At 40.4% G+C, this 27,054-nt stretch overlaps 1 protein-coding gene across 3 annotated transcripts in view; it reads left to right on the top strand.

The window, feature by feature from the left end:
- The first annotated feature begins 7,099 nt into the window (after window positions 1-7,099).
- Window positions 7,100-27,054, top strand: part of ZFAT (zinc finger and AT-hook domain containing) — an 89,314-nt gene continuing 69,359 nt past the window's right edge. For 2 of the 3 annotated variants that reach the window (XM_038164562.1, XM_038164579.1), the window contains exon 1: window positions 7,100-20,468. In XM_038164562.1, the coding sequence (XP_038020490.1) occupies window positions 20,450-20,468 (19 nt within the window). In that variant the 5' untranslated portion in view covers window positions 7,100-20,449. The remainder of the gene's footprint in view (window positions 20,469-27,054) is intronic. The other variant, XM_038164570.1, reaches the window with a different exon arrangement.

The following is a 27,054-nucleotide window of genomic DNA, read 5'->3' as shown; positions in this document are numbered from 1 at the left end:
GGCTTGGGAAAACTGCAGTAAATCTTGGTAAGCTGCATGGCTTTGATTTGGAACTGGTGAATGAACACAAACAGTACTGTAATGGTGTGTCTGTCTCTTCTAAATCTGACTTTTCCATGAGGAAAATCACATGAGGGTTTTTTTAAAGTCATGTATATTGACCAGAAGAGAATTGAGAATTAAACATTAAATCCTAACTATTAAAGAGATTCTTGAACTGTACACAAATCTAAATACAGTAGGAAGAACTTCACAATGGAAGTCAACAGCCAGCATTCACAAATTTTCTGGTAGTTAAATTAGGATTTTAATTTTTTTGTTGTTATTCTGGAGTATTGACAGCTGAAGAACAGTTCCTAGGAGGGTGATCTTACGTTGCTGTTAATGACAAAGAAGTAAATTTCAGGTGTCAGAAGGACTTCATGTATTATTGAAGATCTGCATCATTCCTTGTGTTCTCTGCGTGTGGAGTTAGGAGGGAACTTCACACTTCAAAGAATGGTGTCTCTTATTACTGTTCTCAAGAGAAACAGTTAAAGGCATTAACAGAAGCCAGCAACCAATTTTCTTCAGCTTGTGATGATATTAGAAAAAATCCTGGTTATATTCAGATCTTTTAGTCTTTATGAAAACAAGAGGGCTGTGCCATTAAGGAAAATTGGAGTATGCTCTCTACTTTTTTTTTTTTTTGAAAAGAAGAAAGAGGTCGGAAAAATAGCTGAACAGGCTTCTTAATGAATGTATGGTTTCAGTTTTGACTGACCTTTTCTAGAAATTTGTCTTTCACGCATGTAGTTGTACTGTCACCTGTAATGCCTCTGCCTTTTTCAACACCACGTTTGGAAATGAAAATTTCAAATCCTTTTATACAAATATAATTAGATTGTAAGATGTTATGCAGGTATTTATGGTTGATAGTGAATCCAGTAAAGCAGCAGGAGATGTCATTGCCATGTAGATTGGCATTTTCGTGATGATGTAAAATGAGACAGTAAAACAAAACAAGGTTGTGGAGGATTTGTTCTCTTTGGGCAGGTAACATTGTAGTAACCTTCATTATTCCTTAAGAAGTGTTAAAGAAAGCAACCAAAGAAATGGCTCATTGCAACTTAATGCTCAGCAGCCTAATTAGTCAAATACCATGTGCCTACCTCTGCATGAAATAGCCTATTTCTTTCCAATGTAAAATAGGAATTTTCAGTTTTGGAACAGCCTGAAGAGGCCTTTGTTGCAAATGACCACTGGCTTTTTAGTTATTTATTCTCAAAAATAATGAAGGTCAGCATGGTATCCATAGTGACTGCATGCAGCTTCCTCGTTAATCTTGGCATGCTGCTGCAATAACAAAATTCACTTACTAGTAACAATTTCTCGTGCTGCAGAGGGAGACTTTTCTTTGAAAACTGAATGTGATTGGGTTTCTGTAACTTGAGAAATCTTTAATACATTAGTTTTTCTTCAGTTTTAAACTCCTTGTTGTAATTTCTGGTTGTATGAGCTGCTGTGGAGGTCTAAACAGAGAACAAGCAACCTTGAATTGCTGAAGTTTATGTATAATCTGGCCCTGGAAAACTTGTGACTTGAAAAATTATTTTCATTTGGAAGTGATAAGGACTGCTAAATGGGGAATATATCATTCTGCTTGCAGCTCTGTTAGTGGGAGGAAGGCGTTCTGCTATAAACTACAAAATTAAGGCTTCTAAGTAGTATGTGAATATGATCAAGCCAGAATGGTTGAATGCTCCCAATTCCACGGCGTGAAATCAGAGCATTAGGAGAAAGTGCAACAACCAACTGGGTGAAATGCTTTCAGTAAAATACTTCAGTGTAATGTACTATTTCCTCTTTGAGTATTACACAGTGTGAATACTAAATTTCAATATTATAAAGGTTCTTTTAACTTAGAGAAAATATTGTTGCAGAATTGAATGCAATTGTTGGGGGAGTTTTGATAGGAACTTGAAGATGGGGAGTGAAGTGGTTCCATCCTGAGGCTGCTTTGCCTGTCATCCCATTTCTCTCCTTTAATGCTTACCCAAAGAGAGTAGGTTTGGTTTGGGTTTATTTTAATCAGTTGGTTGTAATAGACCTTTAAACTGATCAAGCAGGATTCTGACCTTGAGGGTAAATATTTCCAGAATTCTGTCTAGTTTCTGTTTCTGGTATTTCTTCATTGAGAGCATGGCTTGTTTTTGCTTCTGTCTTTGATTTTGCATAGAGCTGTATTTAAAACCATTAATATTTATGAGAGAATAACCATTTTCAAAATTCATGGGAAAGTTCAAAGTGGAAGTCTGTTTTTGAGAGCTCCAGGAATGAGCCTATAGGGAAGTAATGTCAATGTATCTTTAAAATAACAATTATTTTATGTCTCTTTTAAATGTATAAATTAAATATATATTTATAAATAAATGTAAAATAATACATAAATAAGATTGAATCTATTTGAACCTAGAGACATCTCAAAATGTATATTGAAATTGAGAAATTTCCATCTAGTTGCTACATTTAGAAATGTAAGTTGTGTGTGAATCTAAAACTATTTGTGCTACTGAATGTAAAAACATGTTTTCTTCAATATTAGCTGCACAGTAATTGGCTGGAATTCTGCAGAAGCTAGTCTTAAATCCTTTCTTTTTTTATTTCCCTCTCCTAGAGGTGACCAGCTGCTCTGCACCAAGGCCCTCGCAGTGATGTATCGTAGTCTGTTGCTGTAAACATCCCCGACTGGAAGCTGTACCAGCTCCAGCTTTCAGTCAGATGTTTGCTGCACCTGGCTATGCTTGGACAACAGCAGAAGGAGAAGCTGTCATGAATACATATGTGCATTTGTGTTTGTCAAGCAGTGTTTCTGCAGACAGAGATGAATTGCCTCCCTGTGAATTATCCTGGCTGGTAGGTGTGATCTCCTGAAATCTGATCTGAAATGGACATCCAAAGCTGGTGCATGCATTGCTCAAAGCTGAGCTCTTTGCTGCTTTGTGTTATAAACTACAGGATTGCGCTTCCTTGGAATGGCAAGTGGTGGTGAACTTCTGCAGTTACCCATGGACCCTTCATTGCTTCATCAATGGTCTGTTTTAGCAGCTTTTGTTACTTAGGGCTGTGGGGACAAATTATTATCAATGCTGTCCAATACTTAACAGGCCTTATATCTGCTGTGCCTTGCTTTTTGTTGTTTTCTCTGGAATTCTGTATTCTGAGTCTCCTTTTGAGAAGGTTGTGCTCCTGATTGTTAGCTGGGCATAACCCAAGAGCAAAATGAAGGTTAAAAACACAATCACCCAGTCTGTTTTTGCTGTTCTCCCAATCCACAGTGTATGGCCTTGTCTGGGGTGTGGTTTGTGCTGCCCCCACCATGGTTTGCTTTTCATGGAAATTACAGCTTTTGAAAGTATTCCTTCAGAAGTCTTCACTGGTTCAGTTCCTGAACAACTTTAAGCAGTCATGACATTAGGAACAGTATCTGCAGAAAAGCATCAGCTTTCTACTTTTCTCCTGTGAGATCTGCACATACTGTTGCCTGGATCTTGCCTGGAATTCCTTTCCTTCTTTGTTTCACTATAGTCTTGTATTTTTAAAGGGATGGCCAATGAGAGTAACTGCTGCTAATAGAAAATACATTCTTGCAATAATCTAGCTCTGTGTTCTAACCCCCCAAATGTTATTTTTTTATTTCCTAAAACTTAAATGAAATACTTTGTTGAATTTACATGTTAGTATACCAAACCTAAGTATTTATTTGTTTAGCTTCACTACAGTGGTTCTGTAAAAGATGATTATGACTAAAAATACAGATACTTTTAAAAAGTAAAATATTTTCTTCTTAACTTCTCAGAATTAAAGCTCGTAGGATTTCTTAGTGCTGGGAAGGTGGGACTAATAAGCATTGGAAAGGTGATGATTTTGAAGCTGTCAGTGAATGACCAAAGGTGATCCAAGGACAGCCATTTTTCTGTGATGGTCCCATTGCTGTAACCATTTTGTTCCTTACCCTGTGTCCTGTCTGGTGACACAGGAACATGTGTGGTGATAGAAGATTGTGAACTTACTTATTGATCTAATTCATTACTAACACCTCTGCAATGATTTTTTAAAAACAACTTGCACACCTAATATAACCTCAGTTAAAATAGCTTTTTTAAAAATAACAATCTTATTTGGTTTGATAAATCATGGCTATATATTTATAAAAAGGACTTTGATGCAGAAGTTGCAGAGCTTGATGCCTTAAAAAAATGCTGGTAGGTGTTTTCCAAGCTTTCTTTGCTGTAAGCATTTAGCATTTCCTAATTCTAGACAGTATTTGGACTTAGAAGAAAGGAAATGGTTTTTGTTAACAAACTTCTTAGTTTAAAGTAAACTTATTATAATTAATCTAGTGTTCATTTTGGTTAGTGCTGTCTTAGCCATTCCACATGCCACGTAAGTGCTGTTTTTTGTTTTGTTTTTTTTTTTTTGTAATAAGCCTAGTTCACGGGCAGTTTGTCAGTCCAGTCTTGTGGAATTGGACTTGTGCATACCTTCATATTGTACTGGTGTCTAATCCATGTGCTCAAACACAGCTGTCACATGTCAGCACATGAAAATAATTTGAAGTGGCTTGTAACTGCAATAAATAAATAAATTTAAAAATCCACGCTGTATTTTTTTTTTTGCCAACTGTTTGAAATGAAAGGATCTGCTTTCTCTGGTCATGAAATGCCAAGTCCTAACATCTTAACGTCTCAAATGTGGCTGTTGTTTGCAGCTGAAGAAGGTGGGTGTTGTAGTGTTGTCCAAATGCATATTTATGCCATGATCCCAGGTGAGCTTTGCAGTACTGGGATGTCTGGGAAGGGATGATGGGGATTTGGCCTGGCAGCTGTGCAGTTCTGGTGGGGATGAGTTGAAGCAACTGTTGCAGAATGAGGCAAGGCAGGCTCACAAACACCGCAGTGAAGTTTGGGAACAGAAGAGGCAGATGTGACCCTGATGCCCAGCGAGCAAATGACCTCATCTTGTTCGTGTGAAGCCAGTGATGTGTGAAAAGGATCAGTTCCTGGTGTTTTGCAGCACAGGGAAATACCTGGATGAAAATCAGGCTGGGGATCCAGAGTGGCCACACAGTGGCCACACAGCTGCTGCTTTTGGGTGGCTGGCATTAGCTGTATGTGCAGGTGCAAGTACAGCTGCCTTTGGTGATAAAAGCTTGTGATGACTACCAAGGCTGACCCTTGCTGAGTACGTGGAGTGTCTGTGAAGTCCAATGTTTGGCTTGCCTGTGGTATTCCTCTGAGCACTTTCTGTGACCACTTGTGAGCAATACCCCAAAGTCCTTGGTGAGTGCACTGGCCTGCTTGAGCACGGTCTTTCCTTGCTTGGAACTCACAGCTGCGTTCAGCAGAATTGCTGGAGCTTGTGTTTTCCTTCATACAAAGAACAATTGTTAAAATATTTGGAGGGCTTCCCCCCTCTTCTATGCATGAAATAATCTGCATCTGTGATTCCTTTTACCCAGTAAAGCTGCAAACACCTGTTCAGAGAAGAACTTGGAGAAGGCTGAGGCTCAGCCTCTTGACTGATTAAGTTCATCAAAATTTTATCTTCCTGCACTGCTAAGGTCTTGTTTGTTCAAGACTGGACATCAAATTAAGAGCACCTGTAAAATACAAGTTAAGATGCTGAAGTTAGGGAGTGTTTTGCTCTTCTGCTGTTAAAATGGCTTGTATTTCTGAGTAGCTGAAACTGGAGGTGAAAATAAGAATGAAAATAATTGAAATTAGAAATGTCTTAAAACAGTTCTAGAGAAGAAATGGGAATTATTTGAAGAACATAAAAATAGGATGTTCAAATGTTGCAACAAATACTGTAAAATTTGGCTCACTAAGGAAACTGGAAATATAAACAAAGGGTTGTTCTTGCATAGAATTTGAGATGGACATTTTTGAGGACTCAGAGTTTGTACCACCCCATGTATCTTCCATATATATTTTAGAGTTGAGTTTCAGTTTTAAAAATTGGGATTTCTAGAAGGTGCCTGTACTGAACATCAAGGGTCTTGGCATGTAAGTGCAATAGCATGCTCTTCTACAGGGGCTGTGTGAGTGAAACATCTTAATTTTGCTTTTAGATCTCTACAACATCAGGATACATGGATATTACTGTGTTCTGATATTCAGAATATTAAATACTAAAATACATAGATTGACTTTATAATGCTAGTGAATGTTATTAAGAGTTGCATGTATGAGTGGTGCAAATACACCAGAGTGTGTCTGTGCAGATCTGTTTTTTGATATCCTGAAAGGCACTGCTGTATTTGTATAGTTCAGCTAATTTTTAGTTCCTGTAAACATCCTACACTCAGCTATAATAAATGGTGGGGCTGGGGGGGCTGGTTGTTTACTTCAACTGACTTGGAAAGGCAGCTTTCCTCAATGACCAAGTGACATTGGCAAGCAGGGAATCCTATTTTTCAGTAGTATTTAGTATTGGAAGCACTAATTTCTATGGAAGCAGTATGTATTTCTAGAAATATCTTCATACTGAAATTATGATTTTGGCTATATAAAGGCCTACATGTTTGTTGGGAACCAGGCTTTAACTGATGGGATCTGTATCTTTCTAATTGCAAATAAACTGTGACAATATATCTTTGCTTGCAAAGCAGTGTCTCATACCCAGATGACAGAAATAATCTAAAACCTTATCTTCAGTTCTCAGTTGCAGCAGTGATTTATTGCTTATTATCTACTTGATCATTGTCAAAGGAAGAATAGATTTACAGGGCACTGTAAAATCAATTCCCAAACCAAGAGATCATTAAAGTAGTAAAACTACTAAGCTTTAACAATTTCTGTTGCCCCTTAATCTTAAAAAATGATAAATATCTGTGATAGGGGAAATCTGCATAGGAGAAAAAAGAAGACAAGCATCTCTTGTTTTCCTAGTAGCTCTTCTTCTATCACGTCTTAGAATCACTGATGGTTCTACTGATGGGTGTGTTATTAAATGAAGTATGGCTTCAGCATCTGGGCATTCTTAGGTACCAAAAAATTTAAAGACAGAACTTAAATATTTTTATTCAAATGGAAGAATGGGGTACATGGAATTCCTCAAGTATAAATAGGCTTCTTGAGGATCACTTTTACAATCTGGGACCCTTGTTAATATTTGAAAGGCTCAGATTCTAAAATCTAATATTTTTTACTTATGAGGCCAAATACATTATAAAAATCAGTAAGAGGATTTGTCCTCATTTAAATTTACACACATGAGCCCCATTTTGCTATAATTTAATATTTTGTTGTGCTTCTATTTTTGCTTACAAACTGAAGAGGTCTTTTTTAATACATAGAAGTCTTTGTGGGCAGGTGTTATGCAATATATGGCACTGAAGGATATTGCATGGAGGAGATAACATCAAATCCTGTATTTGAACATCACCCCTGTCTGTGGGAACACTGCAGTGCAACCATGTGTTTGCTGTGTGTGCGCTTCTGTATGTACAAAACTGTTCTTCCAGATTTTTATTCAGTGCATCTGTTTAAGTGGTACAAAACATGCATCTCCAGCTGGGACGAACTAGGGAAGAATGAGGGAGGCAAGCTTTCCTCCTCAGGAGAGATGATGTAATTAAAAACAAGCTTATCTCCAGAAAGAATCTGCATGTCTATTCTATTCCATTTCCCAGAATCAGGTGCCTTGTGGTGTCCCTGACTTTGCCTGAGAGAACTTTCCTCAAGTTCTGCTGTCTTTGCTTCACCCATCCTGCCGTGGGTTGCCATGCTCTGGGAATGCTGGGTTTTGACAGCTGTGCTGAAGCAGGAGGAAAGTGCCAAGACAGAAGATTTCCCTGGGAGACTGTAACATCTTGCAGCTTTGCTGTCACTTGTTATGTGGTGGTGAATGCTGATGCACACTCTTGACCCATCCCACTGTGATCGCTGCCCTTGCTCCCAGGAAGGAGCACACTGTAACCAGCACAGCTCTCTGCACGGGGAGCAGTGAAATGCTCTTGCTGTCCTTCCTCAGGCTGGATCCCTGTCCTCGCTTGGTGTACCGTGTGCACCACAAGCACACAGAGCCACGCAATAGCACAGTGACAAAAAAGAAAAAATAAAAGTTTGATGGCAAGAAGGAATCCTCAAATCAACAGTTACTGCCACCCAAAATGTCTGAGATTCATCTTTTCAGCCAGTGCCTCTATGTCGAGCTAATTTCCTTGGTAGCACAGACAATGAGGAAACAATCTGAGCAGATCAAATATGGAGGCATATTTGGTATTTCAGCAGACTTTTTTGTTTTGTTGTTTTGTTTTTTTTTTAATGCATTTGAAATCTAGAATTTATACTGCAGAAACTCAAGTATGATCCAACTATACACTTACTGTTATTTTATTAAATAAAAGTTCTGACTGCTTTTAATGCAGTGCTTGAAAACTCATTAGGAGTGAGATGTAAATATAGTAAACCAATGAGCCTGTTGAAGCTTTCATTAATGTAAGTATTTGAATAGTTGGGTTTTTCAAGAGTTAGAGTTCTTTGTGGTTCCAGGTTTCTGGATTTTGTTTAGCTACTCCTGGGTTACATAGGCAGTAGATTATAATGATGCTGTATCAGATTGGCTTCTCCTAAGGGAGAAAACACACTCACTGAAGAGTGTCAGGACCAGTATTTGGCAGGGGGAAGAAGAGGTTTGTTTTTGCTTTCTCTAAGTGAGGATTTGATAGAGGAATGAGTACTGTGTGTGTGTGCACCCTTCCATGGGCTTGGCTGCACTTGTTAGTGTTGTCAGTGCTGTGAGTGCTGACTTGTTTTCTGTTTTGTGAAAATCTTCATTTGAGAATCAGACACTGATTTTGGGACTGTTCCTCCTTGTTGAGGTAATGTTTGGCATTCTGGTTTGCGCTAAACTAAAACTAAACTTCTAGAATATGTGTTCAAGGATTCCAAGCATAAAATAACCCTGCAGAATTTGACACACTGTTTTAAATAGTGTAGTTCACTTTTTTCTTCCATTCTGTTGATGCTTTTTAGGTAAACAGTGATAATTCCATGGTGCCAGTGATGGCCTAACCAAAATGGGATAAATATCTTGGGCAAAGATAGAGTGTGAATGATTTATAGATTGTCTGGAAGTTTTTTATAGATATGACATCAATGGTAAGTCACTTAAAAATTAAATTTCTCTTGAAAAACACAGAGGCATAGTTAATGTGGATTTTTTCACCGCAATTTTGAAAATACATTTATTCATATGTTTTATTCTTCCTGGATTTGTCTTCTATTGCGATAGTATTGCAATAGATGTTTATTGATATTTGCTTTACTTGTCTGTTGTGTTTACTAAGACTCTTCCAAAATTCAGCTCACTTCCTTTTAATCAACTATGCCAGTTCTGACCAGCTTAATTCATGTTTTATAGAGGTTCTGTGTCTGGGGAGAGTACAGACAAAGTTAAAACTGCTTGAAACTTGAACTTAAAACATTATTTTATAGTAGGTGAGTATGAGTAGTGAGAGTCTTAGCTCTGGTACTGAGTTTTCTCTTTCTGTTAAATAGTAGCTGATCCTTCACTTGTCCACTTTTGCAGCCAAGGAAAGCCTGATCCATGGAACAGTACAGAGGCTCTGGAAGCAGAAAGGAGGAAATGCAGTTTATGTCAGTCAGAATTGTTTGTTGTCTGATAACATCACTGTCTCAGCAGGGAAATCATTTCCTGTAAACAATATGGCTTTATCTGAAAAATCTGCTATTTTAATAAAGTGAAAAATTATTTTTCCAAGTTTCACAGAAGCCTTATCTTTGTCTGACAGGAAAAAGGGAAGCGGCAGGGATGAAAGATGCTTTGTGAACTGAGCTCTGTTTACTTAAGCTATGGAAAATATGCTGAAATCATATACATTAAGTGCATAGCTTAATGCATTTTTTTAATAAACACATTTTCCCACATACTATTAAATTAGTTGAATTGACTAACTACCATCTAATGGAAAATGAGATCTATTAACCATCTCTTCTTCTGGAGATGTTTTACACTTGTTCTAAGGAATTTATAAGATAGCAAACCTCTAACCTGGATCACAGACCAGTGTTGCCAGTCCACAGAAGCTTTTTAACTGTGTGTGATGTCCCACTAGACATGAAGTCTTGTTCATCCCATGAACTGCCTGCCATAGCTGCTGTGGGCTGCTTCCTGCCTGTAATGGAGACATGATGCACCCAGGATTTCCACTGTCACAGCTACTTTGGTGCTCCAGGCAGAGGCACTTCTTGGATTTATCCCACACCAAGGGGTTGACATTGGTCTGTCTCTGTCAGCTGGCGACACAAACTTTGTACCTTCAGAGATGTGTTAATGAAATCTGGCTTCTGCTACAAAACAAAGAAATACCCCCAACCCCTTCCTGCTTAAATTGGTCTTAGAAAAAAGCTGGTGTTATAGGATAGAGGCAGAAAAGCAAGACACAAACTCTGTCTTATCAAAAGATGGAATCTTTGAGGGGCAAAGGAGAGGGAAGATAATTTTGTAGAGTTTTCAGATCAGAGGCACTAGTACGTATGTTGGTTCTTTCTGTTCTGTAGGAATTTCAACACTGATGTTACATCTCCCACTAGTAAATGTATTTATATCTGTGTTCAGCTCAGGGATCCTCACATCAGAAAACATAGTGAAAACTTAATTAAGAAGTTGTGAGGAATTTCTTCTATCTATGTTCTTTATGCTATGATGCTTCTTGGTCAACTAAATTGATAGGTGTTTTGTAGGTTTTTGAAGCACAAATTTCCCAGATTTCTCCTTTCAAACTTTTTTGACTTGTTGCTATATAAAGTTTTTTTCCTATTTGGAATCAGTGAATTCAGGAAAATTTAGCCACTTCACATGCTTAGTAGAGAAAATAAATATTTAAATAATCTTGGATGGTGTTTCATGGTAAGAGTAAAGATTTTTATATAGTTTTTTTCTTTTTCTTTAATATTAAAAAACCAAGTGCATGTTGAACAATCAGAAGTAGTTTCCATACAGATGTTCATCTTAAAACTGTTTTTTCTATTTATTTAGGCTGCTAAAGTGCAGATTTACTGTAAAAACTGTGTATATATACACACACAAATACATATATATATATAGAGAGAGAGAGAGTAGTGTAAGAATAATCAAGATCTCGTGAAGTTTTTCACAGGGCAATGCTAACAAGAATGTTTGCTTATTAATACTTCAACTGATGGAAGAGGCAGTAGTTAATATTGTGAGATGCAGAATGAAGGCAGCAATTCCTTCCATCAAAACCATTCTTTTTGATGTAGATGCCATTTTAATTAAACATCCATGTGTGCTGCTGTGTGACAGTGACCATGTGGAGGATTGCACTGTGTCAGGCTCTGACCATTCACTGGCAGTTCTGGTTCTGGAGCTCTTGCAGACATGGCCTGCATGCATGGGAACCACAAGGCATGTCAAGGTTCTGCTGGTCCTTGGCTGGATGTCCTCCACTGTTTCCAAATGGGATATTAGGAAATCCTAGAATACCAAACTTCCCTGAATTTTTCTTTGAGCTGCAGCATTTCTGCTAGAAAAATAGGTAAGTAAGGTCACACTAAAGTAATAACCCCCAAAGGCTTGATCTCAATGACAGCTCACATCTGTTAATTACATTTGATGGTTGTTTTTATGGCAGAGTAGTGCTGCTGATGTGGGACCGTGTAATCTATCTAAAATTGTTGTGACTGAAAGCCAGATTCTGACTCCATAAAATTCCATAACATCTGAGTGACTTCACTGATTTCTAAGGTGTTTTTTTTTCTGGCTCTCATTAATATGAATGAGCTTATAATCAGGCTTCAGTTATGGTTCAGAATATATCAGAAGATAAAAATATGAGCAAATGTAAACTGTCATAAAGCAGGTGAAGTGTCCACAATACATGGGTTTAATCATAAATAAGTTTTGCAAAATTGTCAGCTGAGCTATAACAGGGATGAGTAATTTCTCAGCAGAGTTTCCTTGTATGAACATAAAACCAGAACTCATATAGTTTTATTGGATGTTTAAGTAGTGGTGTCTGTGTTACAAAAATAACCAAACCCAAACCCTTGCCATGGTGTGCTAACGAAAGGAGACTGAGCAGATGGTTTTTAGGGACTGCACTTCACGTGTTATGCAACTGTGCTGTTCTTCCAGAGAAAGAGAAGTGAAGCAGAAAGAAGTCTAGCTAAACCTTTAATGCTTAAACTTCCACTCATTGTTAACACAAAAAAATGACTGAAGAAAGCTCCAAAAATAGAGTATTCAGGTGTGCAAGCTACAAAATTTATTTGTTTTTACCCTCCAATTTGAACAGTTATCTCATTAGAGCAGCAGAGTTACAAATTAAGCACCCTCAACATGTTTTTATCAAGGAGGAAGGGAAAAGGAATAATAAATTGTTCTTGAATGAGGAAAAACCTTGTAGCATGGCCAAGAGAACAATGCCAGACAGAATACAGAGTTGCTTGGGTTTGAGATACTGCCCAATGAAACCTGAAGATGAGAGCTTGTACTGGAGGAGTAATAAAAAAAGAAATTCAAACAGCTTATTCCAATTAAGGAGTATAACTGGAGTTCCTGTCAGCCCTAGTAAATGGTATTTAGAGAAGTGAAGTCACCTTCTCTTACAAAGACTGCCTGTAAAATATACAACTCAGTGTTGTTATCACATTTCAGTAGCTGGAGTATTCAAAAGATAAGCAGTATTAGTGGTTTTTAGGAAAAATGTAAAACTGTAAATGTTCCTTAAAACATTTTGTGGTGTAATCTCTATACTATAAAAAATCCTCTGTAAGAGAGAGGGGAAGGAGGGGTTGGCTAAAATACCCACAAACACTGTGCAGCGTATGTGTTTTCCTCCTTGGAGCAAAGAATGAGTAGGTGGTGACTGGACCTTTTGTCAGTCAAGCAATATTACTCTGAAAAAGGATGTATTTACAGCTTTTCCCTCTTAATGGATTTTCATTCTATCACCACTATTAATTATGTCAAAGAGGGAGGTATTGGGCTGTGGTAACGTGGAAGATGCAGAGATTAATCAGCAAAATCAATGGCATCAGTATGGCACAGATCCCTTAGGTTTCTTTTTCATAAGTACAAATGTGCTCCTTTAGAGTCTTGTTTATATGGGCACAGTGGTCCCATCAACCTCCTTCCGTAGTCACTGGGGAATTCTGGATGCTTCTGACCCTCCAGAAGCTACAGGCAGACAGACCTAGATCATGGCATCACAGAAGGGTTTGGGTTGGAAGAGACCTTAAAGGTCATCTAGTTCCAAGCCTCCTGCTTTTATCCAATCCATCCATCCATCCACCCATCCATCTATCCAATCCATGTCTCTCCAATTTGGAGACAAGGATGTTGTGTGGGACGGTCTCCAATGCTTTTCCATTTCCATAAGTCCAGGTAAATGATGTAAGTAGGTAGTGGTGGTGGTTCTCATTTTCCTGGGAGAGAAGTTAATGTATGAAGATATTTTGCAGAAAAGTGATGAAGATGATTGAGAATTGTACAGCAATCTGCTGAAGTCAAACATATGATGCAATGTCTAATCAAATTACCATCACACAAATCATGGAGGAGCTGTCAGATTTGTATCGTTTGGGCATATCATGCTTGTCAAACTCCTCCTGTAGAGCTAATAAATCAAACCCAGCATGATTGGTGCTGTTTTTCCTCTCTGTTCCACTATCCTATAAATAGCTCCCTGTTCCATGAGAGCCGTGGCAACTTTCCCAGCAGAAATAGGATAACAAAGATGTCTATCCTCTACACCTCTCTTTGTGCCTTTTTCAGTACCACGTAGTGGTGTGGAAAATATTCCATTTGTACTATGAATTTACCTTTTTTATTTAGTGTGTATATATATTTCCTTTTGCCCTGAATCACAGTAAAGGTGAAAAAAGGAAATCAGAGTGCTGTTTGGCTATTGTGCTGCACTTTTTATACATAACTATAAATATAAATAATCTTCTGTTTTAACAGTCCTACATTTTGAAAAGCTTAAGGCAAAGTTTGCTTTCTCACGTGCATTTCTATCACAGTCCAGCTGCACAGTGTTCATTTTGTACTAGACTGAAGAAACAGCACATACTAGCATTTCTTAACTTTCATTTTTCTAGTATAATTTCTTGTCTTACAGGTCCCTGTGTAAGAAAACAACCCCCAATCCAAAAGTACTTAAAAGAACAAGGAAAACTGCCATTTAAACCTGCACAGTGTTCCAGCCTGTGCTGCTGTCTCCAGCTAGTTGACACCACCTACCAAAGGAAAAACATGCTGTACAGCTGTAATAGGATTAAACAGTATAAACCTGCAAGCAGAAATGTGATTAATACAGGGTATTTCTGAGTCCTGCAGTGACTATATTGCTACACTGAGAAAACCAGAATCTTTATTAGAAGCATTTTCGGTATGTATATATTTTTTCTGAAGTTATTTATAATTGTTGCCTTTCTCTCAGACCTGCAGGAGATAATTTTTAAATTAACTGTGCAGTGTAATCAGTATCAGTAGACTATACAATTCTGAGATGTCAAGAATTATGATAAGCCTCATACTAGGCTCTGGAGAGATTTGTAACTGTGTAGTTTGCACTGGCCCATTTTTATTAGCATTTTCATTATAAAGTTGTTACTGGAAGCATAAAGTTAATGTTCTGTAACAAGAAAACAGCAATTATGCAGTCCTAAACAAGAACTCAACATTAAACATGGCAGATAAAAATAACAAGCAGATACAGTTACTGCAGACAGATAATGTGGAAAAAAATAATGTAGCATTTACAGGAAGGCAATGGTAACTTTTCTTCCTTAAGCATAAAACTGGTTGCCAAACAACCCCCTATAATTTCTGAGCATTCATCTTTGCATTTTCAAGTAGAACTTCCAAAAGTGCAGAGCACAAGCTCAAACTGTTTTCCCTTTGAAATCAATGAGAAGATAAAAATCTGATAAAAATGTATGTGTTAATTAACTTAAAAAATTTTTCTTAAACCTGTGTATCTTTTAAGAATGCTCTTTTCTGTGTCCTCCCTCAGAATCTGTATTAAATGGATACTGTCAATTACCTCCACAGCTGTAAATATAGCTCAAGTTTTCCCTTAGTGGAAAAACAGTTTACAAAACCCAGGAAGAGCTGCTTAATTACTTTACAAAGTTTAGTCTTTGCTCTCACTAAACAATGGTCCCTTTTCTTTTAAAAATAATGCAACACGTCCATGGGGCCGGATGGGATCCACCCCAGGGCAGTGACGGAATGGAGGAAGAGCTCGCCCTGGCACTCTCCATCGTTTATCAGCAGTCCTGGCTAAGTGGGGAGCTCCCAGATGGTTTGAGGTTGGCAAATGCAACACCCACCTACGTGAAGGGCTGGCAGGAGGATGGGGGAATTACAGCCTGACTGTGGTGCCATGGTGCAAATCATTGTGTGTGTCACCACATAAAGAGCAATCAGGGGATCTGTCCCAGCCAGCATGGGGTCATGAAAGGCGGGTGCTGCTTGACCAACCTGACCTTCTATGACCAGGTGACGATGTAGTGGGTGAGGGAAAGGCCGTGGATGTTGTCTACCTGGACTTCAGCAGAGCCTTTGCTACCTCCTCCCACAGCATTCTCCTGGAGAAACTGGCTTCCCGCAGCTTGGGCAGGTGCATTCTTTGCTGGCTAAAAACCTGGCTGAATGGCCGAGCCCAGAGTTGTGGTGAACGGTGACACATCCAGTAGGTGGCTGGTCACTAGTGGTGTTTCCCAGGGCTCAGTACTCCATCCAGCCCTGACTAGGATCTTTACAGATGACTGGATGAGGGGATTAAATGTACCTTCACTAAGGTACACCAAAGGACATTAAGGACACCAAACTGAGAGGGAGTGTTGGTCTGCTGGAGGGTAGGAAGGTTCTGCAGAGGGATCTAGGCAGGCTGGACCCAGACCAGTTGTATGAGGTTCAATGAGGCCAAGTTCTGTGTCCTGCCCTCGTGTCCCAACAAAGCCCTGCAGTGCTCCAGGCTGGGGAGAGTGGCAGGAAAGCTGCCCAGCAGGAAAGTCCCTGGGGGTGCTGGCCAAGAGCAGCCAAACATGAGCCGGTGTGTGCCCAGGTGGGCAAGAAGGCTGGTGGCCTCCTGGCCTTCTGTGTCAGCAGTAGTGTGACCAGCAGGATCAGGGCAGTGGCTGTCCCACTGCACTTGGCACAGGTGAGGACACACCTCAAGTGCTGTGTCCAGTTCTGTGTCACTCACTACAAGACAGAGATTGAGGTGCAGGAGCATGCCCAGATAAGAGCAGTGGAGCAGGGTAAGGGTCTGGAGCACAAGTCTGATGAGGAGCAGCAGAGGGAGCTGGGGCTGTTTAGCCTGGAGAAAAGGAGGCTTGGGGTCACTCAATTGCTCTCTACAGCCACCTGAAAGGAGGGTGTATCCAGAGGGGAGTTGGCTTCTTCTCCCAAGTAACAAGTAACAGGAGGTAAAGGCCTCAAGTTGCACCAGGGAAAGTTTAGGTCTGATATTACTGGATATTCACAGAAAGGGTTGTCACGCATTGGAACTGCCCAGGGAATTGTTTGCAAGCAAGCACAGGAAACTCAAAGGCAGTAGAGTGTATGTGTATTGTATAATTGTTAAAAAACCCAGACACACGTTTTGGGCTTTTCCCATTCTATAGAAAGTGCACACAAAGTTGGAGATTTTTTTTTTACACCATTTCTTACAATACTTAGTTTGTTATACCTGAGTTCTGCTCTCTTGTTAGAATGCTTTATGCACTCTACTTCATAAAATGCTAAAGAATTTTTGTCTTAAAATATTGGTATATAATAAAAATCCGTCAGGTTGGAAATTCAAGCACTGGAAGGCCATTAAGTGTCTAAATCAAGGCTGTTGGCATATGTCTGTTTTTATCCTCTGTGGGTATTTTTTGTTGCAGATTCTTAGGTCGCAGTCACATAATTTACTTTCTCTCACTGGACAACTGCCTCATTTAGCCAGTTATTGTATCTTCCCTCTACAGAGCTTTGCCTCATTTTGTTTTGGGTGCTTATGGGACATTTATTGATTTGCTATTTCAACAGAAATTACTTTCTGAAATGCTCATGGGGGAAAAAAAAGGAAAGTGACACACTGAGGTTTAGGGTAAAGCTTCCTTAAGTGGATATCTTCAATATATGACATCTAGCATAAGGGGATTTAAAAGTAAGTATCACATTTAAGCACAGCTACTAAGATTTTCAACTATAGATATACATAAAGCATTTCAAAGCACATTGAAAATGCCACAGTGAGGAAGCAGAAAAGGAGGAATATGCAATTAATTAATGCTGTTTTTATATCATAAATGAACTCAGAGAAAAATTTGTTCCTAATCTGCCTTCATAAAACCTCATGTTTACCTCTCCACAATTTCCAGCTTCTGTAAGAAAGCAGGCAGAGCCTTGTGCTACAGATGAGCCCCTGTGCTGTGTAGCCCTCATTCATATCTAGGTCAGGTACGTCAGCAAGGCTGAATGAGTCAGAGATTCTGAACAAATGCAGTGTATGACTGTGGGATGTGAAAGATTCCCAGAAATAGCTTATGCAAATGGAAATGAAAACTCTACAAAGCAGTACTAATTCTAACTTTTGATTGATTTTATCACCTTAATTCTGTGGGGCTGCTCTAATGGAACAGCCAAGCAAGCTGCACTCTCATTTCACACTTGGGAATACACATCTTCAGTGAAATGCTTTTCCTATTTGTGAATAAAACCATACAACCAGGAAAAGGAGAAGTCAGCATCTGCTGTGCCCTCAATAAGAGCATCCACACTCTGTTCATGGATTCCAGCTCCAGATGCAGGCTGAAGCCCTGTGCAATACTGAACTTGCTCTATATTTGAACTTTGCATTCTCTAGCACTTGCTAGAGATTATTTATTATTATTATTATTATTATTATTATTATTATTATTATTATTATTATTATTATTATTATTACTGTACAATAGTTGGTTCATGAGAAGCCAACTCATACCAGCCAGGCATGGAGGCTATGAGAAGGAGCTACTCAGTGGGCTGAAGAGAAGGAACTGGGAGCTGTATTTCATAAACACTTGTGTGTGCAGGAGCTTATCTGCAAGTGGCTAGAGAGACATCAGGGGTGAGAGAGAAAGTGCAGGAAGCATCTGGAAAGAGAACTTGAGAAAACCAGGAAAGATATTCCTGTGAATGAAAACTGGCACTGGGACCTGAAAAACAACAGAAGATGTCAGGCAAGGGGATGTGCAGGAGGGACAGGGAAAGCAGGGGTGGTGTGGGCCTTGAGTTTTGTCAATAAGGAAACTGTGACAGAATGAGATGAACAGACTGGGATCAGGCTCCTGCTAGAGAGGGGATCTGTTCACAGAATCACAGACTACCCTGAGTTGGAAAGGACCATCAAAGTATCATTGAAATCCAGGTCCTGCACAGGACAGCCTCAGGAATCACTGCTCTCTGTGTGAGTGCCTCACAATTGATGCTGGTGATTCCAGAGCCTGGATCTGTGTTGTGTGTGGTGAAGCTGAACTCTACTGGTGACGAGTTATGTGGCTTTTGACATGATGCCACTTCGAAGAACTTGAGGGTATTTTTATTTAAGCTGTGAAATTGCTGATTCAGAGCTGCAAAAACTTTGCTTCATGAGGCTCTGTGACCTGGCCAGGCACCTCAACAGTTATAGTTTTTCTTTCTTTTCTGACATCCAACAGACAGACCCCCCCCCCCCCAAACATTTTTACTGGGCCAGGCAGCAAAACTCAGCAATTCCAACTCTGATTTCTTGTCTTAGGTAAAGAACAAGCCTTCATTAATGTAGCCTTTTAAATGGGCTTGTGCATATGCAAAGCAGAACTGTATGCAGTATGTGTATGTAAAAAGTAAACCACGTGGCACGTGGATGCTCAAGCAATGGTTCTGTGTGAAGACAAGAGCTTTTCTTGGCAGGACAATCCACCCCACTTGCTGTAGCGAGGCTCAGTGACTCAAGGACCAGAGAATGTTCTTCCAATGCCAAGGTAAGGATGAATATTATTCATGTCCAAAAAAGAGCACAGTCCTTTCCTTTCATGGGCAGTGTGTGCCTGAGCACAACTGTGCTTTCATCTTTATTGCTCCTAGACGTATGAAATGTTCTCCAGAAGACACGTGCAGTGGGTGGGAAGAGGGGCAGAAATGGGCACAAGGAGTCCAGAAGGTAACGAGGGCAGGTCAAGGCAGCAGGCTAAAGATGGGTTCCCAATGTTGCTTCTCATGAGGTCAGAACACCCAGTGATGAGTCTGCTATAGTATTGCTCTGTTTTTTGCATTTGCTCAGAGGAGACAAAAAAAATTTGCAGAGGAGCAACCACAGCCTCTGGAAAGGTCTGGTCTTTCCCTTCTGCCTTCTACTCGAGTCTCTGACATAAATTCTAAAGAACACGTTTTCATAAGAGTTGTCCCATCTAAGTCATTCTGAGTAAGAGAAGCATTGATGAGTAAAGTGATGGAGCAAAGCTCTGTGTAAAGCTGGTGCAAGTTGTGACACCAGTGAGGAGAGGTGACTTTACACACAAATGACCCTGCTTCCTCACACTTGCCTTTTCATGTCCGTAAGCACCAAGGGTGTTTGTTCACAGTCCTGCCAGAGTTACCTGTGGTGACACAGAGGACAAGGGATGCACACCCTGCTTCCCCATGATCTCAGCTCTTACCTCAGAAGGTAGGTTCAAATCAGAAAGAAATCCCTTACTGTGAGAGTGGCAAGACTGCAGATTCTTGAGTCAATTAGACTCAAGATTCACAAGGAACCTGTGGATGTCCCATTCCTGGAAGTGTTCAAGGCCAGGTGGGATAGGGCTCAGAACAACCTGGTTTAGAGGAAGGGCTCCCTGCCCATGGCAAAGGGGTTGCAACGAGATGGTCTTTAGAGACCCTTCCACCCAGTCCAGTCTATGACCACCTCGTATGTGCTAAAGTACCAGGCTCATTAAAGCACATTTTACCGCAGGTGGTGAATTAAAACGCCTTTAGCATCCCGAGGCTGTGTCAGCCTGAGCTGTGCAGCCCCGGCCTCCGGGGCTCCTGGGGCGGGCGGCGGGTGCTCAGAGGGGCACGGGGAGACGAGGCCGGGGTGTGGCGGTGCTCCTGGGTGTCCCCTGTCACGGTGTCCCCGGGTCCCGGATCCTCCTCCCGCCGCTCCCTCAGCCCGCGGGCGGCGCCTCAGGGGACGCGGCCCCGCGCGGCCGCCACCGCGCAGGCGCCGCCCCGCCCCGCCCCGCCCCGCCGAGCCGAGCCGCCACTGCCGTGTCGGCGGCGGCAGATTCGCCATAAGGCGCCGCACGGGGACCCGATTTTCGGTGTTGTTTTATTTTTTTTCTTCCCTTTTCCCTCGCTCTGTTTTCCACGCGGGCCGCGCTCGGCCCCCGGCGCGCTGTCCCGCTGAGCCCCCGCGGCGATGGAGACGGCGGCTGCAGGTGAGCGGGGCCGGGCCGGGCGGGCGGGGGAGCGCGCACGGCTCCACGCGCGGCGGGCGGGGACAAGTAGTTCCGGTGAGGTTGTGGCGCGATCCTTCCGCACGACAAGTAGTTCCCCCGGCGGCGGCCGGCGCGGCATCCAGCGCCCCGCGCTGCACGGCGGCCTGGGGGCTGTGGGAGGCACCAGAAGCCGCCGAAGGGCTCGGGCGGTCTGAGCCTGGGAGTCCTGCTGTGGCCTGGGTGCCAGTCCTGAGGCCGCCGCTTAGCAGCGGGTCGGGAGCAGCTGGGAAGGAGCAGCTGGTGCCGAATGGAAGCGTGGAGACCCCACAGCAACCTCACAGGATGTGAGGGGGGCTGCAGTGAAGCCGGAGAGGGACTCTTCCTCAGGAACTGTAGTGATAGGACGGGGAGTAATGTGTACGAACTGAAAGAGGGGAACTTTAGTGTGGGTATTAGGAAGAAATTCTTTACTGTGACTTTGGAACAGGGTGACAAGGAAAGCTGTGGCTGCCCCAAGCCTGGCAGTGTTCAAAGCCAGGCTGGATAAAGCCTAGTGCAGCCTTGGCCATGGCAGGGAAGTTGGGACTGGATGATCTTTAAGGTCTGTTCCAGCCCCTTTCCATCCTCTGATTCCATGATTCTGTGCTCACCTGGGTTTGAAACACTCATGATCTCCTCTGGCAGCCGCTCTAGATAGAGTTAACAGCTCAAGGTCCAAGATGTGTTAAAGATGTTTCCACTGCACTGTAATCTCAGGCCTTCGTGTGCCTTGTACTGGCCTGGCTTTCATTGGAGCAGTGAACAAAGTTCCTCAGATGGGGCAGCCCCAGGAGTGCTGTGTATGTCCTTTCTGCCTTTCACAATCCCTGTGTGCTGTTGCAGTACAAGTTTGTGAAGTGATTTCGCAATAATTTAATGCCTGTTAATTACCCTGTATACTCTAATTTGGCTTCTGGTTTTCATTTCACAAGTTGAGTTCTTCATTTTTGTAATCCTGAGTTATTTCTACATGTCCTACAAAGTATTGTTGGATAGTTTACAGCTCAAACCACCACTAAGGGATAACAGCCATACTCTAAAACTCAGAAAGTTCAACTGCAACATGAAGAAGAGCCTCTTTATGTTGAGGATGGTGCTGGAACAGGTTGCCCAGGGAGGTCATGGGGTCTCTTTTTCTGGAGACATTTAACACCCACCTGGATGCATTCCTGTGTCACCTGCTCTAGGTGATCCAGCTTTGGTGGGAGGGTTGGACTAGATGATCTCCAAAGGTCCCTTCCAACCCCATCTATTCTGTGATTCTGTGAAACAGGATTTTATGCCGAGGAGAATTGCACTATCAGGAGGATAACTGAGTAGCAGAATAGCTAACAGGTGCTGTGTTAATTATGGACTATTGTTAAAACATTTCAGGACTGCTTTGTATCCTGGGCTTCAACTTTCAGTAAGAAATTAATTCACTTGCTACCAGTGCTACTAATAAATTCATACTTATTCAAGCACATTTGTCTTAATAAAAAGTGTTCTGAATGTGGTTGAACCTAGAACTGTTGTGAGTGTTCAGTATTTTTGATTTTGCTGCTGCTGAGGTGTATCTGACCTCAGATGCATTTCTGTTATGGCTGCTTCCAAAAAATCTGGTTCAGAGTGTTTCATATGGTGCCTCCTGAAGTTGATGACTGATCACACAGTTTGTGCTTCTACTTTGAGGAGTTCTGGGTGGCTTTGGTGTCTGGTAGTGCACCTTACACATTTTGATATTGTGCATTAGTGTATTTCAGTGGAACCTTAAGCAGTGTTGTGTTTAGCCACATGAGGGAGATCTTAGAACATGAAAATAAAAATGTCTTGCTATAAACATATCTATTATGGCTTTTTTTTCCTTAATGATGGAAAAGCTATCCTGTTTCTATGTTTGATAAAGTAGTTATTCTAAACTGAAAATAATTTCCTCCTTATTTGAATACCCTATTAAATCCACGTTATATCCAAGTAATGAATTTTATGTATTTTAGCCAACAGAAGTATGTGGAGACAGTTGTCTTCTTTTAAAGAACTTTATTTAACTTTTTTCCAGGAGCGTTGTTGAAGATGTGTGTAATGCAGAAAAATACATGTTCTTTTATTTGCCATCATCAGTTAAACTCCAGGAGTTTCAAATGCAAGTTTCTTTTCACAAATACAGTATCACACTGGTTAAATACAATGTGTTTGTTCAGGTGGCAGTGCCAGAGGTGGGTCTGGGTGAAACCTGGGGAGCTCGGCAAGGCCAAGTTCCAGGTCCTGCACCAGGCTTGGGGCAATCCCAAGCACAAACACAGACTGGGCAGGGAAGGGACTGGAGCAGCCCTGAGGAGGACTTGGGGTGCTGGTGGGTGAGAGGCTGGACAGACCCAGCCATGTGCTCTGGCAGCCCTGAAACCAAACATCTCCTGGGCTGCATCCAGAGCAGGTGAGGGAGGGGATTCTGCCCGGCTGCTCTGCCCCGTGAGACCCCTCCTGCAGTGCTGTGCCCACCTCTGGGACCCCAGGCAGGGGAAGGATGCTCTTTGAATGCTGGCAAAACTGAGCTACATTAAAGTGTACGTTATGCAGTGTTCTTACTGTGATATGCAGAACACAATGTCAGAAAGTACTGAATTATTTGGATAGTAATTTTGTTTCACTCCTGACATTTCATGTGCCTAACAGCACAGGATGAATGTTTAAATAGAGAGGAGTAAGAACAGGGCAGGCACACGGTGACACTTGTCCAGAATGTGGACTTAGACCTTCTTTTAGGCTTTGCTGAGCCCCAGCCAGTCTCTATCAACTTGGTGCTTCCTGGTCAACTTCTAAGAATTCTGGACACCAAGTGGATGTGTGCCCACCTTGGAGCTGCAGCAGCAGAGCGAGATCAGCTGCAAGGCAGGCAGTAGTTTCAGAGGGATCATGTCCTTCATGACACCTGTTTTTTTCTTCATTTTACACTCTGCCTGTTCTCCAGTCTTCAGTTACATCCTTCCAGGCCACAAAAAAAAAATCTGATTTATTTAACTGCTCATGCATGGAACCATGCTGTGTTTGTTATTGATCTTCCTTATTTCTGTACCTTTTAAGGATGATGATTAGGGTTATTATTATTTCAGTAGAGGAACAATATCCAAAGACGTAAGCTCAGTATGGATCTTTTCTATTTTTAATAGGTCTTTGTATTATAGGACCATCTCTTTCATAGGTCTGTCTGTTTTAGCTCTAAGGTTTTGTTTCTGAGAAGTACAATTCCTAGCCTTATTTTGAGGCTGTCTTTAGAGTGTTTGCTATAATTGAGAGATCTTTCCCAGAAAACCTCTCCAAACCATTATAAAATGACAGCAAATTGAAAAAATTATTTATTATGTGCTCACCTTCTTTGAAGGGTCTTTTCCCTATACAGATTGCTTTTTATTGCACAGGTTCTTGGAGAGGCCTCTTACTGTTGAGATGTTTTTAAAATGTTGCTGCATTCTGCTTTTTATTTTTTAAGTTGCTAAAATTACCCTTAATGACTTGCCTCACTGATTTTTTTTTTACCTTAAATTTGACATAATTTAAATCTTATTTTGCTTTCCTCATTTTTTGTAATTTCTATGAAGATGTTTTCTTCTACTGAAAGTTCATTTCACTGCCATTTAGCTGTGCTAGATTTTTCCTTCCCATTTCCAAAACCTTCTTTGATAATTAGTATCAAATATGATGGTTTTAAATAGCCTTCATGCTGCTTTCAAGGATTTAGCTTGTCTTGGAATTTTTAGTCCTTTTTTGTGGCTTGTTTTGTTAAAGATGCTTTTTATCTTTGTATAGTTTGCATTGTTGAAGTGAAGCATAAACATTTGGTTCTTTATCACTCTTTTAAGAGGGCTTTTGAGTAGTACTTTAATCATGGTTATAGAGTAACTCTCAAATAATGTCACTTTGAAAAGGGTCCTGTGTTTTACTTCTGATAAAGTCAAGAACTGTTTCTCCTCACAGGGTTTCCCTGTCTGCTTGCTGGGTGAAACAGTCATTAATGGTGTCTAAACATTTAATCTTGGCATCCTGTCCTCACCTGACATTTAACCACTCTGCATAAGGCTAATTAAAGCCTACAGTGTATTGTTTCTGGCTTTGTAACCTCTTTTATCCCCTCCAGTGTGCCACAGTCATTGGTACCCCTGTGGTCAAGGTTGTTGCTCGTGTGTAGTCCTTACACTGTGCTTTTCTGGGCACTGTATTTGAATTCCTCAGGAGTTTTGTTACTTGTTAAAATAGCCTGTTAATCAGATTTGACTCTAAGCTGCTTCTAAAAGGCCTTATTTTTAAAAATAATGCATCCCACTTTGTGCTCAATATTTTGGTAGTGGTAGTAACCCACTGGCACTACAACAATGGGTATCAGAAACTTGTTTGAGTGCATGAATGTCAGTAATCCTTGTTTACAGCCAGGCATGCCAACTCTGCCATTTTATTGTGCTTCTTGCTTTACTGTAGCAATAGGTAGGTTTATTTTTTAAAAAGCAACTACAAAAACAGGTTTATTTTTTAAAAAAGCAACTACAAAAACAAACCTAAGGCATTGTTCTGTTCTTTCATGTAAAAAAGTACTAATTTCTATGTTGTCCTTCATTTGTAAGTAGTCTCTGAATTTTACTGCTGCAAAGTGAGTCACCTTCATCTTTGTAGTCAAAATTTTGCACTTGTTATCTACCCTTCTGTCTTAATTTAAAACCATTTTCATACTTCCTTAAATTTTTGTTTGGGTATACCTGATGCTTCTCCATTTTTATTTCTCAACTTATAATTTTCTCTTAGTACAGAGCTGCCTGCTTAGTTCTGCTCACAATGGCACTGTGTTGAATTCATACCCCAGGCACCTTAACTAGTGTGCTTTTGTTTTTCAGTCCTATTATATTTGTATTATATAGATCATAGAATTAAAGAATGGTTTGGGTTGGAGGGGACCTTAAACATCAAGTCCACTGCCCTGCCATGGCCAGGGACACCTTCCACTAGACCACATTGCTCAGGGCTCCATCCAGCCTGGCCTGGAACACTGCCAGGGCTGGGGCATCCACAGCTTCTCTGGGCAACCCGTGCCAGTGCCTCACCACCCTCACAGGAAAGGTAGAAATTTTAAAATATATTGTTTCTTAATCATAAACATTCACAAACTTCAATGTATAAATTACATTGTCTTGTTTGCAGAGTTTGCCAGCCTCTACACTTGCAGGTTATTGAGTAAACTTCATTCACAGCCTGGCTCGGGAAAATGATGAATGTAAATGACTGGGTTTTCCTAAAACCATATTAAATGGGGTTGATTTTAGCATCATCATTTAGTTTTTGCAGTAATGCGTCCTGTACCAAAATTGCTGTAGCAGTCCTCCTTAAAGTTAAAATAAAGTTTGTGGCACTTAACTAATGATAATTAAATGGCCCTGATTTTAGTTAGCAGCTGAGAGTCATGGTTAGGGGCTGAGAACAGTCATGGTCAGGGGCTCCTCTTCTTTGATTGAATGCTTGTTTTGTCTCACCAGTCATTTTGTGCTGGTGAATTAAGAAACTGTTTCTTTCTGTTTAGAATTGCCCAAATTCAGATTAGGGAAGCCCTAAAATAGCTTTTGATTCTCCAGCTGCCACTTCTAGTATGGTTGATTTGTTAGTTTTGAGCACAGGGTTTGTGTGGTGCTGCTGTTCTAATGGTAGCAAATAGTTTGTTTTGTAGCCTTTATATACTTTTTTCTTTAACATTTACCAAGGATAATGTTTTTGATTCAGACACGTGCTATAATACTGGATATTAATTTCTTGATGAATCAAAATACAGAAAATATCCAGAAACCAGCATTGATTTATCTAATTTTCTTCTTTAAGAAATAAAATCAGTTTACAAGTATCTTTATGAAAATAATGATTAAAATATCATGTGGTCTATAGAAAGTATATTTTAAGTAAAACAACAACAGTATCAGGAAAAGAAACTCTACAAAAAAAATCACAAAACCAACAAACAAGTGTCCTGGAGGTGAAGCAATAAATATCAGAGATACACTGTAACATGTTTGTGAAAATTTTGGATGTTTGAAATGGCTTTGAAAATGAAAAGCCTCCAACATGCTCAGAGGAGTAAGATCTGATAAGTAAAATATTTTTAAAGTATTTGACAGTAGTACAGGATGTCATAATTTCTTCTCCTGTATTTGCCCATTCTTTTATATTCAGTTGAAATGTTTGTTTTACTAAGAAATAGTGTTGCTTGTCTTAAACAAAAGTTATTGGCTTTTTACATGCTGCTTTATATTTACTGCTACCTCACATTTCATTGCTTCTACCTAAACAGAACAAGTCTTGTTTATTGTTCTTAGACATTTCCATATCTTACATGTTCAACCTTTGTGTGTGAAAAGTTCTTTTACAAAATAAATAATTAGATTGGAATAGCTGTGCCCACCTTTTCCACTTTTTATTGTACTTGATATCTGTACAGAAACAACAGAAAGAGGAAAAAAAAACAAAACAAAAAGCCCAACAAGACCAAGTCCTAGCCTGATGAATAAGATTTTTAATTGCAGAAAGTTCCTGTTAAGAA

Source organism: Motacilla alba, chromosome 2 (assembly GCF_015832195.1).
Source record: "Motacilla alba alba isolate MOTALB_02 chromosome 2, Motacilla_alba_V1.0_pri, whole genome shotgun sequence".
In the NCBI taxonomy this organism is placed as follows: domain Eukaryota; kingdom Metazoa; phylum Chordata; class Aves; order Passeriformes; family Motacillidae; genus Motacilla; species Motacilla alba.
The sequence above is the reverse complement of the archived record's forward strand: the minus strand, read 5'-3'. Positions and strand labels throughout refer to the sequence as shown.